This window comes from Phyllostomus discolor, chromosome 10 (assembly GCF_004126475.2).
Source record: "Phyllostomus discolor isolate MPI-MPIP mPhyDis1 chromosome 10, mPhyDis1.pri.v3, whole genome shotgun sequence".
In the NCBI taxonomy this organism is placed as follows: domain Eukaryota; kingdom Metazoa; phylum Chordata; class Mammalia; order Chiroptera; family Phyllostomidae; genus Phyllostomus; species Phyllostomus discolor.
Window position 1 is genome coordinate 1,488,181 of NC_040912.2, and position 20,196 is coordinate 1,508,376.

The following is a 20,196-nucleotide window of genomic DNA, read 5'->3' on the forward strand; positions in this document are numbered from 1 at the left end:
AGGCAGGATCTGGAAGTTCTTGATCTTCTGGTGGTGGCACAGGGTGAGGACGAAGGCCTTCGGGTTGCTCTGGCTGTCGCGGAGCAGGAACAGCCTGGGGGCGGGCGACAGCCGGCTGTTACCTTCCGAGCCCAGAGCGCCACCTGTGCGCAGGCACACACGCACACCCGCTCCGGCTGGCCTGATGGGCGTCCGGCCGTGATGCTCCGGAGGCCTCAGCAGCTGAGGGGCCTCTGGCGGGGCCGTGCCCCCCGCAGCCGGACGGTGGCTGCAGAGTGCGGCCCCTGCCGCCCCTCCCGCACAGAGGGACGGGGCTCCTGGGGACCCCAAGCTGCACACTCAGGAGGCAGCAGGAGCAGGGAGGTGCTCCAGGGTGCCGGCCCCAGAGCTGGCAGCAGAGGGTGGGGCATGAGCCGCAGAGCCGAGCGGGGACTGGTGCGTGCTCACCGGGGAGGTGCCCCCCTCCTCCTCCGAGCGCACGGCCAGGCTGCAGGCCGGCCTCAGCAGCCAACCACGCAGGCATCGCCGAGGCGGCAGCCTTCCGTGGCGGCGAACACCGGAGGGACGGCAGAAGGCTCCCGTCTCGGAGCATCCACCCCTCACACGTGTGATTCCGAGGGGGAGAGCGCCCGGTGCCCCCTGGGCCTCGAGGGCGACGCAGCAGCTGCCAGCCCCCCCCCCCCCCCCCCCCAGGCACCTGAACCAACCCTGAGCCCAAAGGCCCGCCCGAGCCGAGGCCCGTTCTTGAGTGACTGGCTCCGACGCCCGGCCACGTCCTGGGAGCCCGAGGAGACGCGCCACCTGGGGGAGGGCTCAGGGGGGGGAGCACGCGCCAAAGGGCCAGGCGGCATGTGCTCGGTGGCAGGGTGCCCCTGCAGGGCCGGTGGGGCGTGAGTGCGCACAGCCCCCGCGTGGGGGCGGCCCCTGTGCCGGGCCCGCAGCACCCACATCGCCCCGTGCCGCCAATGTCCTCGGCCCCACCCCCTCCCTGCTGCCACAGTCCCTGAGCCCTTCCCTTCCTCCCTTCCTCCGCGCTGCGGGGATCAGCAAAGGCCAGGCACCTGGGACGGAGCTGGCCTGACTCCCGGCACCCCCTCCCCACACTCGGGGGTCTCTCGGAAGAGAGACGGCGGAGTCCCGGCGACGGCACCTGAGGAGCCTTCTCTGAGTCTCTGGGTCGGCCAGGGCGCCGGTGGCGGGACGGCGGGACGGAGGGCTGTGGCCCTGGTGACGAGGAGGCCGGGGGAGGACACAGAGCCGGGGCCCCCACGCTCCCCCCACACCCAGACGATGGGATGCCCGCCCCGGCAACACTCAAGCTGGGGGCCGTTCGCGCGCAGATGGGGCCTGCACAGCAAGGAGTGGAGCTGGCACATGCGTCGGGGGCTCGGGGGGCTGCTCCGCCCCCCGCCAGAGAGCCAGCGCAGTGGCTGCCGGCCCGAGCCCAGGGTCCCCGAGGAAGTGCCTTCCAAACACCCCCCACCCCCCTGGCTGAGAGACCGCCGCTGCTCGGGGACGCGGGAACCCCTCTCATGGCCTCGGGCCTCTATGGCCACAGCCTGGGGTCACGGCCACAGCCCGGGGCCACGGTCCCTGGAGCTCGCGCCTGTCTGCCGTTCGACGTGGCCAGGCAAGCAGACCCCTCACTCCTCAGGGATGACTGGACACGCAGTGTCGCCTTGGGAACCGGGACTCTGGGCTCAGTCCTGACACCTGCGGGGCTGCCCCTGCGTGAGGGGTGTGAGGGGTGTGGGTGTGTGCTGGGTGCCCCGGGGACACACGCCGTGTCCACGCGAGGAACAGCTCTGCGGCCGGGCGCCTCTGTCCCTGCGGGCCAGCAGCCCCAGGGAGACACCCTGGCTCCCGGTCAGGGGGCGCCGTCCCCAGTGCTGGGGCAGGGACGGCTCTGCGACAAAGGTGACACTGCAAACGAGCGGCTTTGGGCTAGCCGTGTGGCCCTCGGAAACAGAAAATGAAATAGATCCGTTCTCTACATGGTCCCGCAGAGTAAATCAATTCTCAATGCATCTGGGACCTGAACAAACAGATGAACAAAAAAAAAAAGGAGAGAGAGAAAGAAAGAGAAAAATAGAGGGAGGGAAAGGGAGAAAGAGAGAAAGGGAGGGGGAAGGGAGGGAGGGGGAAGGGGGGAGGAAAAAAGACACAGGACGAGTGAGTTCTGGAAGACAGCCCGGAGGAGCCCCTGAGTGATTCGGAAGTGGGGGGACCCAGCCACACAGCGAGGCAGTCGCAAGTCCGGAGGGACGGGGGCAGAAACGACGACGATGAGACTGCATGAGGACATCTGCGTACCTGGAGGCACCAGGACCGCCCCCCCCCCCCCGCCCCCACGTAAGCCGAGCTGAAAGGAGAGGACTGCTGCTTCCCTGGGGGCCGGTGGGGGCCCAGGGTCAAGTGCGGCTCTCAGGCTTCCTGGGCGTCCCTCGAGGTGCCCGCCCCGCGGAGGGAGCCTGGCCCCGCTGCACAGTGTGACCCGCGCCCTCCGCCCCCATGCCCCCCCCCATGTCGAGACGCCAGCACACGCAGGGCCTGGCAGGGCCTGCTGGCAGCACGGAGCCCCCTGCTCCTAGCGAGGGGCGCAGGCCGGGGAGTGGAGCTTGGGGCCCCCGGGAGCAGGGGGCAGGACAGGAAGGTGAGTGCGCTCTGCCTGGGAAGGTAACGAGCAGCGGCGGCGGCAGGACAGACTGCCGCTGGAAAAGCGCTCCCTTCCGTGGGCTGCGCTCCAGGAGTGGCCGACAGAGGACACGCCCTGTTTCCTAGTTCTGACTGGGGAACTGGGGGAGAGCTTCCAAAAACCCAAGAAAGCAGCAGCCTCGAACTGACGGGGAAAAACCTCGGGTGCACGGGAGACGACCAGCCTGCAGCCGGAACAAAGGAGCTTGACCGTGCTGCAGGCTGGGGCCCCGCTGGGGGCGACTGGCAGCCAGGAGGTCGCAGGCCCCTCCGGGAGGAGGAGGAGGAGGGGGTCCTCAGGGTCCCCCCGAGGTCGAGGTCGCAGGTCTGCCAGGAGACAGCCGGTGGGGGAGCATGGGGAGGGGAGCCCGGGGCAGGGGGTTAAGGGCCTCAGCAAGACTCCCCGACAAAGCGAGAGGGAGACGCCCCCTCCCGCAGCTCAGAAGAGCGCGGGCTCCGGCTCCGCCCCTGGACAGACCCACGCCTGGGCTCCCTCCCAAGCGAGAAGGAGCGGGGGAAGCGTGGCGCGTGGGCCCGGGGGGCCGTCACTGCTGACGCTGAACAGCAGCGCTGGGTCTCGGGCGGACGGACTCAGGGGCCGACCAGAGGGCGCCCCGCGCCAGAAGGCTGGCGCTCTCAGCACCAGGGAGGACGCGCTGGGTCTGCGGTCAGCCAGACACGGGAGGGCCTGAGCTCGCAGCTCGTGAAACACAGTGCAGCCCCCGCCCGCCGCTCCCCAGGACAGCACACCCACAGTGACGCGCTGGCCCCGTCGTCTCGGGAGAGCGCACACACGAGGGTGGTGGTTTCGGCCGGGCAACGACGGCACACAGAGTCAGAACTGGGGGGCTCTGTGCCCTGGGAGACAGAGGCAGACAGGTGGGGGCCTCGGGCCGCCGAAACGGCGCGCTGAGTGGGGGGCGGGCCCATCGGGGGCCAGGCCCACGCCGCCCAGGAAGAGGGCCACCGGGCTGCCTCTGCGGGCAGGGGCGCGCTGCCCTGTGCCCCCCACGGCCTCTCCCCCAGGGCCAAGGCCGAGTCCAGCCCTCGCAGGGAGCGGGGGAGCCGAGCGCCGTGGGTCCCTGGTGATCGCGCAGCTGCTCCGGCCGGGGGGGGGGGGGGGGGGTGGCTGGGGAAAAGGGAGAGAGGACAGTGGTGGGGGGGAGTGGACAATGGGGTGGGTGGGAGACGGCTGCCTGCACGGAGACTGGACCACGCTGGGACTGGGGTGGTCGGCGGGCCCTGGCTCACACCGGCTCCACTCTAAGACCCTTTTTCTGAGCATCGGGGGAGGGGAGCGAGACCCCGGTGCTGGGCGGCCAGGGAGGTGTGCATGCCGGCCTCGTCACGTGTGATGGCGACCCTCGGCCGTGCGGGGAGACGGCGGCCTGGGAGTCCCAGAGCTGAGCACCAGGACACTCCGCTGCTACACAGCCCGGTCTCGGGCTTCCTGTACAACGCCCCAGGAGGCAGGCAGGCAGGCAGGAAGCAGGGGAAGAGGAGGAGGAGGAGGAGGAAACAGCGCCGGGGGAGGGGAACAGGCGCAGGGGGGCCAGCTGGGGGTCGGAGCCGGGGACAGTGAACGGGGCCTCGAGGCCCCACGGGCCACGGGGCCGCACCCACATCCTTGGCCTGCACCCCTCCCCACTGCAGGGTGCCGAGTGCAGCCGGGCTTTGATGGAGGGGTGGGCGGGGCCGCCGCCCCACGCAGCGGTGGCACACCGGTCACTCTCCATGGCCACCAGGCGTGTGAGGGAGGCCACCCGGCGCCTGCGAGCCTGCTCCGGCCGGAGGAGCTGCTCACCTGACTCCGAGTGTGAGCCACGAGCCGGTCCTGTTGTGTTTGGGGGTGTCTGCTCTCCGCAAAGGCTGCCTGACCTAACGCGTTCCCCAAAACCCACGGGCAGAATTCTTTCCCGCACTTGCCCGTGGCCTCACCGATCACCGCCAAGCAGCTCGTGCTCCGTGTCTCGGCGGGAGGCAGCAGAGCACGCACAGAAACGGGGCCGAGCCCTGTCCTGACCCCGCCGGCGGGCGAGCCTCTCACGGCACGCGCACCTCCCAGCGCACCCGCTCCCCTGTGTGAGGAGGACCGAGTGTGGGCACTGCTTACCCGTCCACCAGCCCCTGCTGCTTGATGATCCGGTGCGACTCCTCGCGGGTGATCCTGCCGTGGAACCAGTGCTGGGTGCGGTGGATCACTGTGGGGGGTGGGGGGGGGGAGGGCGGTCGGTCCCGGCCCCGAGACGGGGCCGCCCCATGGCAAGCTGGCCCCCTCCCACGCCACGCTCCCAGGGCGTGCCGCTGGGGGCAGGAGGGCCGCCCCATTTCTCTCTCACACACACACACACACACACACACACACACGCACGGAGAGACCAGTGTGTACCTGCACTGAGGTTGGAAGGGTGGAGGGGGCTCTGGCTACCCAGAGCGTTCATCCGGGTGCTCCGCTTCTGCAAAACCAGCACCCGTGTCAGTGGGACGCCAGCAGGGAGACACCACCCCCAGGCACCCGCACACACCCCTGGGGGACACCCGCGAGCCTGGCGGCCGCAACTCCACCCTGTGCAGGGCCCGCCCAGCCCCCACTGCCCACGGAGAACAAAGAGCTCTCGGGGCGTGGCCGCTCCAAACAAAACCCGAAGTGCCCTGCGGGGTGCCTGTGGGGCTCCCGACCACAGGGCACCCTGGGGTGGGGCTCTCAGCTCCCATCCCACCCAGGGGCAGCCACGCAGGGCTCCCCACCGCCCACCGCCCACCCGCCGGCCTGAGGGCTGGCGCCCAGGACACAGAGCTGGGGGGACGCCTGCTGCCCCGCACCCGCCCCCCCCAACCCCGGGCAGACATTCCGGGAGCACTGCTGAGCCAGAGCCGGGGGCTCTTGCTCCGCGCGCTCTCTGTGAGTGTGAGAACCACTTGGATGCGGGTGACGCCGTTCCACCTGGAGATGAGGACCTCGAGCCTCACGGGAAGGACCGTTCCGGGTCACGGAGCTAGCCAGTGGCGCAGCCACGAGGCCCCGTGGTCCGCAGCAGGGACAGTCCCGTGCCTGGGCCAGGACGCCCCCGTCCCCGCGCCGCCCCGTCGGGGAGCCCAGGGGACAGGAGGCAGTGGGGTGGCCCCATACTGGGAGCCGCCGCTTCCCACCGTGGAGAAATGGGCCCGCCTCCCCCTCCCGGCCCCGAGCCCCTTGCCTGCACCCACACAGTCACCGTCCGGGAGCGCAGCAGCGGCACCCACCCCGCGTGACCTCACCCTCCAGGCGTGCCCCTCCTCCAGGGCTGCGCTCTGGGCCTCGGCCGGGTTGTCGATCACTCTTCCCGTTTGCCCAGAGAAGTCCATGGCCACGAGGGAGTTCTCGGAGACGCTGCGCTGTAGGGGAGCCACAGGTCGGAGAGTCAGGGGGCGGGGGCCCCGGCGGCCAGGGCGCCGGGCGCCGCCTGCCCCAACTCTCCGAGGTGCGGGAGGCGAGGCTGACAAAAGGGCCCTTGAGCTAAAAACAGCTCCGGCTCCTTTTGAGGGGAGCGGGGGCGCACTCCGAGGGTGAGGGTGAGGCCGCCGGTGCCGCATCGGCCAGACCGGCGCTCCCAGCCTCAGAGCAGCGGCAGCGTCCCAGAGCCCCGTCCGCACGGCGGCCGTCCCTCCCGCGGGCACGCGAGCGCGGGGCGACGGAGGTCCCGGAGATGGACACCGCGGGTCTTTAGGCTCGCCTCGGGGCGCGCGGCGTGGCGGGGCACCCGGAGGCTCCCGGTGCGCTCGCTCTCCCCAGGGCGCCTGCCTGTCATGGCGCCCGGGGGCTCGGGCCGGAGGGGAGGCGGAGGCGGGCAGCGGCTCCTCGTGGAGCCTCGCCGCTGCACCCGGCCGGACCCTGAGCCGAGCGTCTACCTACTCGGCCTGGGGCTGCGGGGACGGCACGGGACGGCCGAAGAGCTGAGCCCAGCTGTCCCTCTGCTGCGAGGACTGAGCTGGCCTCCTGGCCTGGGGCGCTGTGGGTCGGAATGGCGTCTCTGGAATGCACTCGCTCGCTCTGAGCTCCCCACTGGGCGGGCGGGCGGTGGGCGGGCGCCAGTGCTGACGCAGCGGCTGGCTGGGCCCCTGGCTGGGGGGGGCGGCGGGCTCACTTACCACGGGCGTGGAGAAGGGGGACAGCGAGGCCTTCCTCTGCTGGGGGACGCGGTAGCTCTGGTAGAGGAGCATCCCGTACTGAGGGGGAGCCAGAGTCAGTGGCCGGCGCCGGGGAGCCCGAGCCCCCGGAGCCAGCCACCCGTCCCTGCTCCCTGTGGCCTCCTCCTCTCTCCGGCGCGGGCTGTGCGCAGGCAGACCGGAGAACCGCAGGAGCGTGCGGAGCCCGAGGGGTCCCCGCCACTCCTGCCCCTCGGCGGGCTCCCAGGCACACTCGCCCCGCGCCGTCCGCCCTCCCACGCACGCACGCACGGGGCAGCAGCGAGACTCGGGCGGCGGGCTCTCCGCGCTCGGCCCTCCTGGGCCCCGTGAGTCCCCGAGAGGGGTCCTGGGGCTGCCTCCGGCCTGGGCCCGGACGCCCCGTCTCCCCTGGGCCGGCCCCAGCGACGGGCACTCAGACTCAGGGCTGGCTGGTCGGGTGCAGCCGTGACCGGACGAGGCCCGGCTCGCCCCGCACGGACCGTCCTCGCCCGCGCCCAGAGGGCGCGGCCACACTGTCAGTCTCTCTGTTCCATCGGTGGCAGAAGCGGCACAGAGTGAGGTTCCGGGTTCCGGGCGGAGAGGCTCAGGGCGCCCGTGCCCGAGGCCGTGGGGCGTGCGTCCCCTCGGGGCGTCCGAGCTCAGTGCCCGCCCGCCCGGGCCTCTCGGGGCGTCCACCTGCAGTCTCGGGCCAGCTGGGCGTCGGGAGGGCGGCGGGTTCTAGCGACGGCATTCCCAGGCTCTGGGTCGGCCCCAGGCGACGGAGCGCACCGTGGCCAGTTCCTCTCGGCCGACTGCCGTGCAGCTCTCGGGGCCGTCCCACACACGGGCGACGGCAGACACGCAGGGTGGGCAGAGCAGGGGGCAGCGTGCGTGCGGCCCGGGCCCCGCCGCCACGTGCCCGCCCCCGCCGCGGGGCGCGAGGACTCGCTGCTCGAGGACTGGGAGCCGGCTGTCCAGGGCGCGGCCCCCAGGGAGCCCTGCCGTCGACCTCCAGGAGCTCCTGCTGCCCGGAGACGCCCGCCTGCCGGGCCACCGTGCGGGCTGCGCGGCTCCTCGCGTGCCCTCGGGAAAGCCGGGGCTGACGGGCAGTCACGGCAACGATGAGCCCTCTTGCGCACGCTCTGCGGCCGGTCCCCCGGCTGCTGTCCCTGCTCCTAGCCCTCTAAGCAGACCTTGTCCTCGGGGCATCTCCCCGCCCCGTGCCCGGGGGCGCACTCGGCCCCGTCCAGAGGCACCTGTGGCCGGCTCACCTGGTGGGGGCGCCGCGGCACCGCAGGGCGGAGACCTCCCCCTCGAAGCCCCCGTGAGCAGCGTGCGAGCCCCGGCAGCACGGGGCCGCCCAGCAACACCCCCCCCGCCCCCCCCCCCCCCCCCCCCGGCAGGCCCCCGCTACCTTGAGCAGCCGGAAGGCGGTCATCCAGCAGGTGCGGCTCTGCTCGTCCTCCGCACACAGCAGCCGCAGCTCCTTCGACTCGTGCAGCACCTTGTTCGGCTGGGGGGGGGGGGGGGTGAGCGCCTGGCCCGGGCGGGGCGCCGTGCTGGCCTCTGGGCCTCGGAGCCCCTCACGGACAGCACGGCGCGGCACACGGAAACACGTCTTCTCCAGGGGACGAGTCCCGTGTGAAACCACGTCACTGGGTCTGTTTTCCCCTTACAGCGGCGACCAAGGGAGGGTCTCCTGTGGGAGCCCCGAGTCCCAGTCCCAGGGATGCTCCTCGGGACGGAGCACAGGGCAGGGGCTGGCAGGGCCCCGGGGGGGGGGGGGGGGGGCGCAGGGGGCCGCAGTACCTTTATGCAGAAGCCGAAGTCCGTGGGGGCGCTGTACTGCTTCCGGCCCGAGATCAGGGAGAAGACGCTGCCGTCCTCCAGGTCGGCCAGCAGCTGCAGGTGCCTGGGCTCCTGCGGACAGCCGCAGGCTCACCGGGGAGGGCTTGCCACCCGCGGGGCCCAGGCCTCCCGTCCTCCCGACAGAGGGCGGTCTGCATGGGCGTCTCCCTCTGCCAGCCCGCCGCCCACTGCCGCGTGTCAGAGGGGTGCCGCGTGACCCAAACGCCCCTGCCCCCAGCAGCGCCCTCCGGCTCCGGACCGAAGCCTGGGGGACGCGCCTCACACCCCACCAAGTCGGAGCCCCACAGCCAGCCAGTCAGAGGGCAGAGGGGACGGAACCCGACCCCAGGGGTCAAGGTTAACAGCACAGGCTCAGAAGCAGGTGCCATCCCACTTCCCTGTGTGGCATGTCAGGCTCCCGCTGTGCCTGCTGTGTCCCTGACGGCACCCCCACCCCCCCCACCCCGGCTCACTCTCCTGCCCTGCTCTGTCCCCTGCTCCCGGCCACACAGGTCCCTGGCTCCAGTGCCCGTGAGGCGGCGAGCGAACCCCAGACCAGAGCTGAGAGGTGGGGGGTGGCCCGCGGCACCCGGGGTCGGACGAAGAGGCCCCCTCTGCAGAGGAGGGGGCCTGCCCCCGCTCCCGCCCCTGCTGACTGCTGTGCCCGGGGCTCTCCGGGCCTCCCTCTTTCCGTGGGCCAGAGCAGGCGCCTCAGCTCTTGGGGGGAACACGTGGCCCAGGCCATCCAGGCGTGGCTGCCATCGCTGGTGGCCACGGACCGGGTGAGAAGAGAAGCTGAGACACCGAGGGGACCCCAGCGGGGAATGCCAGCGAGCCCAGCTCTCTTCCCCCCTTCCCACCGGGGGTACGTGCAAACGGCTTTTTACTCCTCAAAACCTCTCCCCTGGCACGGAGCAGGCGGCCTCAGGACAGAGACGATCCACGCCCCTCAGGGCTGGCTGCTGCAGCCCCACGGAGAGGCGGGACGCAGCCTGCAGGGTCCTAGGTCCGCGTGAGCGCCCGGGGTCGGGGAGAGGCCAGCAGACGGGCGGCGGGGAGCTCCGCCTCCACGCAGGGCCCGGGACCTGAGCAGGCCGGGAGCACCCGCACCGGGCCCCCCCACGGACCGCCCCCGCGGCAAGGCGGCCGGCTGCGGGGCGGCGCTCACCTTCGAGGACCCCTTGGTGGAGCAGTAGAGGCCCGACCGCCGCAGACAGAGGTACAGCTTCTTCCAGGACTTCCTGCCCATCTCCTTCACGTGCAGAAAGCCCTGGATCTCCGGGCAGCTGCTGGAGTTGAGGAAGTTCTGTGGGGGCAGACGTGGACAGTCAGACACGCGGACACTCGGGTGTCGAAGCAGACGGGTCCTCGGCCTCGCCGACGGACATCCTCGAGTTTCCTGCGTCACCGAGACTCTCCCTCCTCGGGCCGGCTGAGCACCCTCAAAGGACGTGCTCCTCTGCAGAGGTCCTACGAGCCCAGCCCGGCTCGAACAGACGAGACGCAGCCGGCACCTGGCGGACCCCCGCCCCTCTGGGGAGAGCGCAGACCACACCGCCCCTCGGGAGGCGGCCCCGCCTTCCCTTCCAGTCTGCCCGGACCCCTGCTCCGTCAGCGGGGCCAGTGGAGGGGACGGGCCAGGAGCAGCCGACTGGAGGTGCCTGCGGTTACCCCCGCGAACCTGGGCTTGCTTGTCCGCACGAGGCCTCCCCTCGTGACGGCCCAGAGTCCCCGTGAGCCCCCGCCCCCCCCCGCCCCGGGCAGCCCTCTCCCTCCAGGGTAGAGAGGCTGGGAGGTGACCCGCCTGAGAGGGAACATGCTCCTCCCACAGGTGAGAGGGACCACCTGGGCCGGACCTTCCAGAGCCTTGGCGATAGTGGCAACCCTCACGACCACAAAGGACCTCAGGCCACACAGGGAGCCCAGACGCTGGCCCTTGCGCCACAGTCGCGACTGGGCCACGAGAGTCGCGACTGGGCCGCGACAGCCGCGCGTCCCCAGCTCCTGTCACACGTGGGGGGGGGGGGGCCTCTCACAGGACTGAGCGTGGACGCCCTGGTCTGTCGGGGCCCGAGGCACATGTGGGGGCCAACCAGCAGAGGCGGGGGTCCACGGGCGGAACTCCGTGGGGCCCCAGCTTTGGTGGTTTCTCCCACCCTGGGCGGCTGTGGTGCGCAGCTGCCCCGGGGAACGGTCTGTTCCGTCCCCAACGCGCCGTGAACACACGTTTGCGAGAGGCGACCGCAGATGCAGAATCGTCTTCCGAGGGCAGGCCTCCTGCAGGACAGGCCTCCCCCACCAGGCGAGTGCTCTGAAGACCCATCTGTGTCGGGGCGCCAGCGGGCGTTGTTGTGAGAGGCTGCGTCTGGCTCCAGTGCCTTGTTTTCAAGCCTCTTTCGGTGCGTTTGCCCATTGCATGACGCGTGATTTACGAGCGCGCCTGCCCACTCCGCACTGAGTGTTTAGCAGTTTTTGCCCAAAAATGGCACGACCCCTGTGCCCTACCCTCCCTATTCACCCAATCTTGCCCCAAACGACAATTTTTTGTTTCCCCCATGAAAAAAGTCCTCACAGGCAGGGAAACGTTTCGCCAACGTGGAAGAGGCGAGACAAAAAGCAGAAGCACTAGAACACATCTAAATCGACGAGGTCAAACAGTGTCCCGAGCAGCTGAAAACCGTCTCAGTGGGTGCCAGGCGTCCCGTGGCGAGCACCGGGGAGGGGACTGGAGCCTGAACACGAGGAGTCGACACACGAGACTAACACACCTTCTGCTTTTTGGGTCCCCTCGTGTCGGGGCGGGGGGCTGCAGCACCTTCCCTCGTCCGTCCCCGGCCCCCGGAACATCAGTGGCAAGCACACCGAGGCCTCGTGCTCCCCCAGCGGCAGCCGGGCTCCCGGAGCACAGGCCTCACGAGGCAGAGGGGCAGTGGAGACGAGGGTTCTCACTGGGGCTCTGAGACAAGCTCGGGGACCACAGCTTCTCCGTCCTGCCCGCTGCCCCGAGGCTCCCGGGTCAGAGGGAGTCCTTCCTGTTTACAGGGGCCGTGTGCTCTGGGGGAACCTGGCTCCCCACGGCTTCCCGAGTGAGCACTGTACGCATCTTTGATTCCTCTGAACCCTGCGGCTGCCCAGGCTAATCTGTGCATAAGAACGAAACCTCTCCAAGTCTCTGCGAGGCTGCACGGCAGCTTGAGGGAGGACTTCTGTCTGGGCACAGAGGCCCGTGGGCCCGTACCTGCAGGAGCTGGGTCTGACCGCCATTGGACTGCTGGCACCAGGTGACCATCTGTTCCGGGAAGAAATTCTACAGGAAAGGGAGAATGGACGGGTGAGGAGGCAGCGTCTACGGGGGGGAAGCACACTGGCAGGTGAGCCAGTCCATGGACACGGCACAGCGACAGTCACGAGCCCTGGCATCCACGCACGGCCCTGCCGCCTTCTGAATGCCCGGTGCGCACCCGGAGCGCCTCTGGCCTGAACGTGCGCTCACGCCTCCCCCAGGCAGCGGGCCATCTGCATCGTGGTTCTGGGCACGTCACAGCAGGGGACGAAGGACTCCCGAAACTCAGGGAGGAGCACAGTCGTGTGCAGAGGCTGTGCTGGTGCACCCCCCAAACCAGTTAGCACACTTCTCACTTTGCAAAAAGCAATGAGACTCTCTGAGTCAGAGACGGCTCCAGTCTGGTCCCCAGGTGGCGGGAGTGAAGGTCACACAGGGCTGAGGCCCATGTGCTGATAATCACAAGACGGGCAGCTCCCCCCACCCCCAGGTGCAAAAGGGAAAAGCCGAGAGCCGCCCAGGAGACTCGCTGACGCTCCTGGACGCTCGGTTCCCTGCCGTCCCTGCACGGACACCGCAGTGTCTGCTGGCTGCGCAAAGGGACGTGCTCTCGCTGGCTCGCTGGGCACCTGCCCAGCGTGCTCCCGGGCTCCAAGGGCCCTGCTCCCCCCCCCATCCTCCTGCGGCTGCTGGAAGAGGCGCCCGCCTCTGCCCTTGCGCGGGCCTGCGCTCGCTTGGGGACGAAATTTTGAGGGAGGAGCCTCGCTCAACAGCGACTACTAGTCTCCACCTGTCTGCTGCCCCGCCAGAACCTTACTCTGTGACCCACCCCCAGAGCCCCCGGCAGCCGCCGGAGAAGTGCAAGGGCCCCTCCCGCCCAGCCCCCGGAGCCGAGACTCACGGCGGGGTTTTTGAAGAACTCGTATTTGGCGTAGTTCTTCCTGAACAGGAACTTGCTCTCGCTGGCCATGGTGGTCTGCACCTGCACCACCAGCTCGTGGTCTTCCAGGCACCGCTCTGGGGGGGAGCGTTGTGTGAACGCAGGGCGGAGGGCGGAGCACCGCCTCCATGCAGCGCCCCAGTCAGCCCGACTCCCCACGCCACAGGCCCGGGGGCGCGGGGGGTGCCCGAGCTGGGACTGAACAGCAGCCCCCAGGGATGCTCGGCCACACGGGGGGAGGGGGGTGGGACAAGGAGCAGGAAGACTTCCTCTCCACCCAGCGAGACGGACAGTGAGGGGCGGGGGCAGACGCTGGGCCCTGCACTGAGACACGGTGGGGGGGCCCCCCCATGAAGCCCACGGGCGGCGGGAGCCACGGAGACGGAGTGGAGGACGGCGCCAGGCAAGGGGACGTGGAGCACAGTGCCGAGCCTGTGCTTCCGGTCTCACGGCCCACAGTGCCCGGACACGGGGCGGGGGCTGTGCCGCAGCCGCACCGTCTGCGAGCACGCTCGTCCCCCGCGCTGAAGCCCACGCTCCCACGCACCCACGCCCAGAGGAGGGCTCTCGCCCGCGGGCCGGGCAGCCAGGGAAGGAGGAGAGCACCGGGACAGGGCTCTCGTGCGCACAGGAGCTCCCGGCACGTGTGCCGCCCAGCCCAGTCCCTCCAGAGCCCTCCTCTGGGCCCAGTTCCCCCCAGGGCGCCAATGCCCTCTTCCCCAGTGGCATCCGTCGGTCCCACTGGACGACGCCGTGGCCGCTTTCCCCAGTGTCGCGTTTGGAGCCGCAGGAGCGCGCCCGGGGATCGCCGAATGGTGGGGTTCCCGCCCGCTCCGAGCCGGGGGAGCCCATGCTCCAGGGAGAACCCTTGCTGCAAGCGCACGCAGGGCGCTTCCTCCGGAGAGGACCGACACAGACACCCGGAAAGCGTCTCCACCTGAGACCCACCCCCGAGGAGGGCAGACACCAGAACACTGGCCCTCGACACGCTCTGCGCTCGTGAGTGCACATGCACGCACTCTCACACACTCACTGACACGCACACGTGCACACCCCCTGCCCTGTGAAAGCTCCCAAACCAGCTCAGAGATCACCATGGGACCCCCCAGGGGCCTGCCTGCACAGCCCCGCCCACCGCCAGCGGGTGCACCGGCCCTGGTGGGCACAGGCGCGGGCACGGGCTGCTCTCCGCAGTGGCCCCAGAACCCTGCTGGTGCCAGGCCCGCCCCAGAGCACGGTGTGCGGCACGCCCCACCCTCCTCCATGGCCCCCTCACGGGGGGCAACTCCCCACCGGGTGCAGGCCCCGGGGAGCCACTGCTCCCCCCAACCAGGGCCAGTCCCCGAGATCTCGGGGTGGGGGGGTGCTGCAGGTGCGTTTCAGGAAGAGAGGAGAGCGGGCGGGGACAGCAGCAGGCGGCCCGCTGCACAGGCAGGGCCACGGCAGCCCCCGCCGGGCGGCGCCGCTCCCTACCTAGCCCCAGGTGCAGGTGGTGCTCCACCAGGGCCCAGCTGTTGTCGTCCACGCAGTGGCTCCGGTGCGCCAGCAGCTGGCACAGGTCCCTGGCGGTCATGTCCACGGGGGTCTCCACCACTTTGCACGTCCCATCCTCACTGAAGACTCTCACGTCCTGCAACACACAGGGCGCCCACCGATGAGAGGCGCGGGGCTTAAGGGGCGAACCCTGGACCCCGGGGCCCCAGAAGAGGAAACCCCCGCCGTGCGCCAACACGCCTACCGCCGCCCCTGCAGCGGCGGGCACGCAGACGGTCACTGTCCACGCCCCGCACCCCGCGTGGGCCAGAGCGCGACTCGGCATGCTCACGGTCGTGCTCCGTGATGCTCAGGCTGCGACCAGGGCCAGGCCCGAGGGTGGGCGGGGCTTCTCCACGCCCTGTGTGGGGGCGTGGCTGGTGGCGGGGGTCCCGCACGGCGCAGCGGGCACCGCTCACTGCAGAACCCGGCGGAGCGGGAGGATCCCCCCCCCCCCCCCCCCGGGATCCCTGACCTGACCTCCGCGGGCTCGCCCGCCCTCCCTGGCCAGGGCCCCGTCCCCCTTTCCTGCCACGCCCCTGCTGTCTCCGGTCCACTAAGGCTTAGGAAGGAGCCGAGAAAGATTCACGTGGACATGCTGAAGGGTCAATGCCAAAGAGAAGGGCAGGGAAGGAACATGGTCACAAAACTCTGGCTTCTGCGCCCTATGAAACGACAAGCATGCTTCGTTTTCTGGGTTCTGTCCAGGGCCCTTTGAGCACATGGCTCCCAGGCAAAGGGGGGCCAGGGAGAGCCCGAAGGAGCACACTCTGCCCCAGGAACACACCTTCGGGGGCAGCCCGCAGGGAGCACGAGGTGCCGAAAGGCCCGACCTCCGCAGCCTGGAAAAGCGTCGGAGGAACAAGACGGCATTTCACGGACCCGCGGCCTCCTGAAAGGGAGTCTGTCTCTGGCCGCTCCCGTCGTCCCCGGGGGGCCGGCCCCTGCCCTGGCCAGCCCGCCAACCCCGGCCGCGGGGACTCGGTGGGCAGGCTGTCTCCGGGCGGCAGGGCAGCTGCCCCGGGCGCCCCACTCAGTGCTCAGGCAGGGAGTCAAACCACCTGAGCAGGGCAGTCAGGTCCCTCCCCGGGCCCGATGCCACTGCCCCTGGCTCCCCACTTCACGGAGCACCAGCCGCGGTGGAGGTGCCCACAGTGGGACACCCGTGCCGGGCTCAGACCCAAACGCTGGGCACGTCCCTGTCACCGCCCTGGCCCTGAGGTGACAAGCAGGGAGCTCAGAGCGAGTGTGCCCTCTGAGCGCTGCCCTCTGCCACGTCCCCAGACACCTGCATCCCCTGGGGGCCCCGCCTCTGGCGGCAACCTGGGGCTGGGGGTCCCGGGCCTGGCAGCACCCACCGTCGCCCCAGACGGCTGCGGCTCTGACGTTTATTTCTGCTGGGGTGGCACCGGAGACGGTCTGGCCGGGAGCCCCCTCCGTCCCCGACCCTCCCAGAGATCACCCTCCAGAGGGGCGAGTCCCCAAGGCTGCCTGCAGCCTCTCGGGCACCCCCAGCCCCAAAGACACCCTGTGCTACGGCAGCCCTGAAACCTGCTTTCAGCTCACATTCATTTCTAAGAAATCCACCCATCTTTCTCCAGAACCCACATTTCCTCAATAACAGTGATACTTTCACAACACAAATTGAATTTTCAAATACAGCTGATGTGGCAGTCTGTAAAAATAAAATGTAACTTAAACAAAGAAAATGTGCCTTTGAAACAGAGGCAAAAGCTTTTCCTACAACTGTATTGATGTGAAAAACAAACTCAGAAGCTACGAGCGGACTCGCGCCACTCCTTGTGACGACGACACGCTGACTGGGCCGCCGACCGTGCCCCCTGCACCCGGCGTGCGGTCGGCTCAGAGTCAGCCTGCTCCCCGTGTCCTCCTTCCTGAGTCTCTGAGAGCGTCTGGGACCACGACGGACGTGTCCTTCCCTGGAAGGGCTGGAAGGGCGCTTCCCAGCTCTCCGAGGCCGGCGTCCCTCGCCCTGCCCCAGATCGAGGGCGGCGCCTGTTCTGAAGTCTTTCCCGCCACACTGCCTCCTTCTTCCCCGGCTCTCCCGGTGCCCCCGCCCCCGCCCCCAAGGTCCACACTCAGCCCCGGCCTCAGAGGCTGAGCTGTGCTCTGTCAACGGCCCCTCCTCTGCCTCCCAGACACAGCCGGGCTGGGGGCCCGCGCGGGCCTGCCGCCCGGGGATGAAACAGCCCGACAGAATGCCGGACGACTACTGCACGGGCCGTCACGGGCACACGTCTGAGGCTGCTGCTGGCGGTGTTTCCAGTGCAGATGTGAAGGACAGTGTGACCGGAACAGATGGCTGCCACACCTCTCAAAGCCAGCGGTTCCAGAAGGGACCAGCAGGGAGCGGGGTGCTGGGAGTGGGCCGCAGGGAGCAGGCCACAGGGAGCAGGGCGCAGGGAGCAGGGTGCAGGGAGCAGGCCGCAGCACCCTGGCGGGGGCCTCGGTGCCCTGTGTGGGGCGGTACGCAGCGGCTCCACAGAGCCGGTCTCTGTGTGGGCACAGGTGCCCAGGGTAGGAACGGGAGCCCAGAGCTCTGTGCACGGAGGTAATGGCCGCCTTCCCGACCTGCCCCACGCAGGGCGGGGGCCCACTGCGGCTATCACTCGAGGGCCCACCTGGGCCGTGCTGTGGTCTCGTCGCTGACTGGCTGTGGGCCCCGGGCTGCGTGACCCGACCTCTCTGTGCCTCAGTTTCCTCATCAGCATGGTGGGAACCCGAAAGGAACACTGGCCTCCTGGGGTCGGCTGGGCACAGGCTCAGGACAGTCGCCTGTGCCTGCCCCTGGCGTGCGCTTGTTGCAACCTGGGGGTGCAGCTCTGGGGCGAGGCAGGGCGCCCAGGGGGAGGCCTCAGGGACCCCGCAGCCGCCCCACCCCAAACCGGTGGGCGGTTCTGAGATGGCCAACCTCCCGGCCGAGAGGCAGATCCCGGCCTGTGCGACAGCGCAGGAGCAAGGCCGCTGGCAGCGGCCGCCCGGAACTGTCCCGTGCTTTCCCCGAGCACAGAGGAAACCAGGCAGTGACTGCCTCTTGAACTGAGAGACTGACACTAAAGACTGTGACCTGTGTCAACAGTGCACGGCTCCTCTCGGAGTTAGTCGGGGGACTGATGCCTCGCCGGCCCCCACCCCCAGTGGGCTTGGCGCCGCACCGGCTGCCAAACGCACAGCCCTCAGGTGGCAGGGCGTCCGTCTCCCCAGAGCTGCGCTGCCACTGCTCAGACAGTGTTTGCGCGGAGGGGGAGCGGGGCTCACATCTGAGTGGACTGAGAGGCGGGAGCTCAGTGCCTGCCGGGGTGGAAGGGCCACAGTCTGCATGGCCCCCACTGTGCTCCGGGGGGCCCGGCTCTGTGTCTCGGGGCCCCCGGCAGGCAGACGCCGGCTTCGGGCACCAATGCACGGCGCTGGTGGGCCCGCAGGCTCCGAGCCTCGTGCTGGGTGGATGCAGGGGACGGCCTGGCCTTGGCCCAGGTCGCCTGCGCACACAGAGACGGGGTGCCGCCATCTCCCTGCCCCTCCGCACACTGCCCCACGTGGGACGGCCCCGGTGGACAGCCGCTACCGCCGGTGCAGGGGCAGAGCTGAGCAGAGGGCCCTGGGGCCCGCTGGTGAGAGACCAAGTCAGCCGGCAGGTTCTCAGCGGGCACCACCTCTCCGGCCAGCTTTCTCTTTGCTCTTCAGCCTGGTCCAAAGCTCTGAGGTCCCACTGAAGTGCGTTTTTCAGAGTGATGGCATGAGCTGGACACGCCAGTAAGTGCCAGGGATGAGTGCCAGCTGGTGACCCACCTGCCAAGAGGGGGCACTAGGGAGGGTCAGCAGGGAGAAGGGAGCCAGGCTGCCAGCCTGGAGGGGGTGGGACCCGGCCAGTGGCAGCGGGAGGAGGAAAGGCAGCTGCTGGGGCAGGTGGAGGGGAGGGGCCCTGAGACTGCAGCTGTCACTGCCCGGCCCCCCCCCCCCCCCCCCCCCCCCCCCCCCCCGAGGAGGAAAGGAAGCCTGGGGAAGGCAGCGTGGCTTATCCAGGCCCAGGAGATGAATCTGTAGGGGTTGGGATCTGAACCCGGGGCACCGGCTGCAGGCCCCCCGGCCCGTCCAGGAGACGCCGCAGCACCGCACCCCCCCAGGGGCTGTTCGCTGGCTCTGGGGCCCCGGAGCCCCGGTCTGAGCGGGCCCTGCTGGTCGGCCGGCCGGGAGGAAAGGAAGTGCACACCCGCCCGAGGCAGCAGCGGGGCTGGGCTGGGCGCCTCGCAGGAGAAAGCAGAGCTGTGGTTTCCCCCGGCTCTGCCCCACACCGCAGGAGCGCCGTGGGGCCCGAGGACTGGCGGGGGCGGGGGCGAGCCGCCACGTGGCTCTGGTCACACTGACGAGACACACGCTCGGGAAAGCAGAAACCCGTCTGATGCGCTCCTCCGTCTCAGGGTTTCAGTGAGAATTAAAAATACGTTAAGTCGCTGCAAATCCTTTCTTAAAAAGTCAAAGTTCTAAAAATACCTTACAAAACAGTTGCTGGAAGCCTGCCACCACCTCAGAGTCCCTGGGCGCACTGCCCCGAGGGAGGGGCGGCGACGGGCCCCGAGGGGGGGCCTCCGCACCCCGAGCAGGTCGGCTCCTCAAGAGAACCGACCCTGGTCTGCTTGTCCGTGTTTTCTAAACTGCTCTGGAGTGGGGTGCACGGCCTGCTACTGTGACAAACCTGGTTTTATGGCCACATTTTGCAGAGTAGGAACAAAAGCACTGTGAGAAGGCCTCCCTGTGTGGACGGAGAGGAGCAGAGCCGCGCCCGACGGGCGGAACTCCGGGCACAGCCGTCCTCCGGGCCTCGGCCCCCGCTGCCGGTGCGAGGCCCTCCTGTGGGCTCCCGCCCGGGCCTCTGCCCCTCTGGGGGGCCCGTCCTGTTGTCACTGGGCTTCTCTGCCCACCCACAGGCCCGGGAGGCGGGCTCACGCCTGCCGCCCACTCCGGGCTCCGCCGGCTGCCCTGCGCCCACCCGCCAGCTCAGCAGGGAGCCCGGCCTGGCAGGGGCCGCCCTCAGGCTCCGCGGCACGTGCTTTCCTCCCGGGGCAGGAAGAGCCGGCCTGCAGACCGCAGGGGTGAGCAGAGAGAGCACGAGTCTCAGGGGAGAGGTCCCCAGTAGTGCTACCAGAGGTCCTGTCCACCTGTCCCCAGCGTGACAAGGACACACTCCCGAGAGCCATGAAGTTAGAACATACACGGAGAAGGGCCTTGTTCAAGCGGAGACACCTTGGTGTTTGCAGAGTGCCCAGGAAATCTAGGCAAGGCACGGTGGCCATCACCTTAAAAACGACAGCAGACAACTCGGCACCTCTGCCGACGCGGCTCTCGGGGGCCCACAGGCATCAGGCAGAAAGCGGTTCTGGGCAGAAGCGGCAGCGGAGCTCCGGGGGCCCACCCTATAGGCTCCCTCTCCATGGCACGGCCAGAGGCTCCCAGACCCGATTTGGACCTCCCGGGTGCAGGGACGTGCGGCTCCCTCGGCTTCCCGGGACAGCGGGTGCCTCCGGGAGGTGCGGGCTGGGCACCGCAGGTGCCGGGCTCTCGGCGCGCCGGGCCGCGTGGGAAGGCAGAGGGGCCCACCACGGCTCGTCACGGATGACCAGGACCCAGGAGGACACAGTGGGCGGCCCAGAGCCTCCGTGGGGAGGCGCCCAGCACAGCCACATGGCCACGACCCGCGCCCACGGGGCTCGGGGCCCCGAGGTCTCGCTGCGGC

General features: G+C 69.8%; 1 protein-coding gene across 4 annotated transcripts in view; it reads right to left on the reverse strand.

The window, feature by feature from the left end:
- Nucleotides 1–20,196, reverse strand: part of GRB10 (growth factor receptor bound protein 10) — a 112,434-nt gene that overhangs the window by 3,632 nt on the left and 88,606 nt on the right. For 2 of the 4 annotated variants that reach the window (XM_036010383.1, XM_036010382.1), the window contains 11 exons: nucleotides 14,385–14,541; nucleotides 12,873–12,988; nucleotides 11,927–11,995; nucleotides 9,857–9,994; nucleotides 8,650–8,760; nucleotides 8,255–8,353; nucleotides 6,823–6,900; nucleotides 5,902–6,069; nucleotides 5,084–5,150; nucleotides 4,808–4,895; nucleotides 1–94 (listed from right to left, as the gene is read on the reverse strand). In XM_036010383.1, coding sequence (XP_035866276.1) covers nucleotides 1–94; nucleotides 4,808–4,895; nucleotides 5,084–5,150; nucleotides 5,902–6,069; nucleotides 6,823–6,900; nucleotides 8,255–8,353; nucleotides 8,650–8,760; nucleotides 9,857–9,994; nucleotides 11,927–11,995; nucleotides 12,873–12,988; nucleotides 14,385–14,541 — 1,185 coding nt within the window. The remainder of the gene's footprint in view (nucleotides 95–4,807; nucleotides 4,896–5,083; nucleotides 5,151–5,901; nucleotides 6,070–6,822; nucleotides 6,901–8,254; nucleotides 8,354–8,649; nucleotides 8,761–9,856; nucleotides 9,995–11,926; nucleotides 11,996–12,872; nucleotides 12,989–14,384; nucleotides 14,542–20,196) is intronic. The other 2 variants (XM_028525461.2, XM_028525460.2) reach the window with 2 other exon arrangements.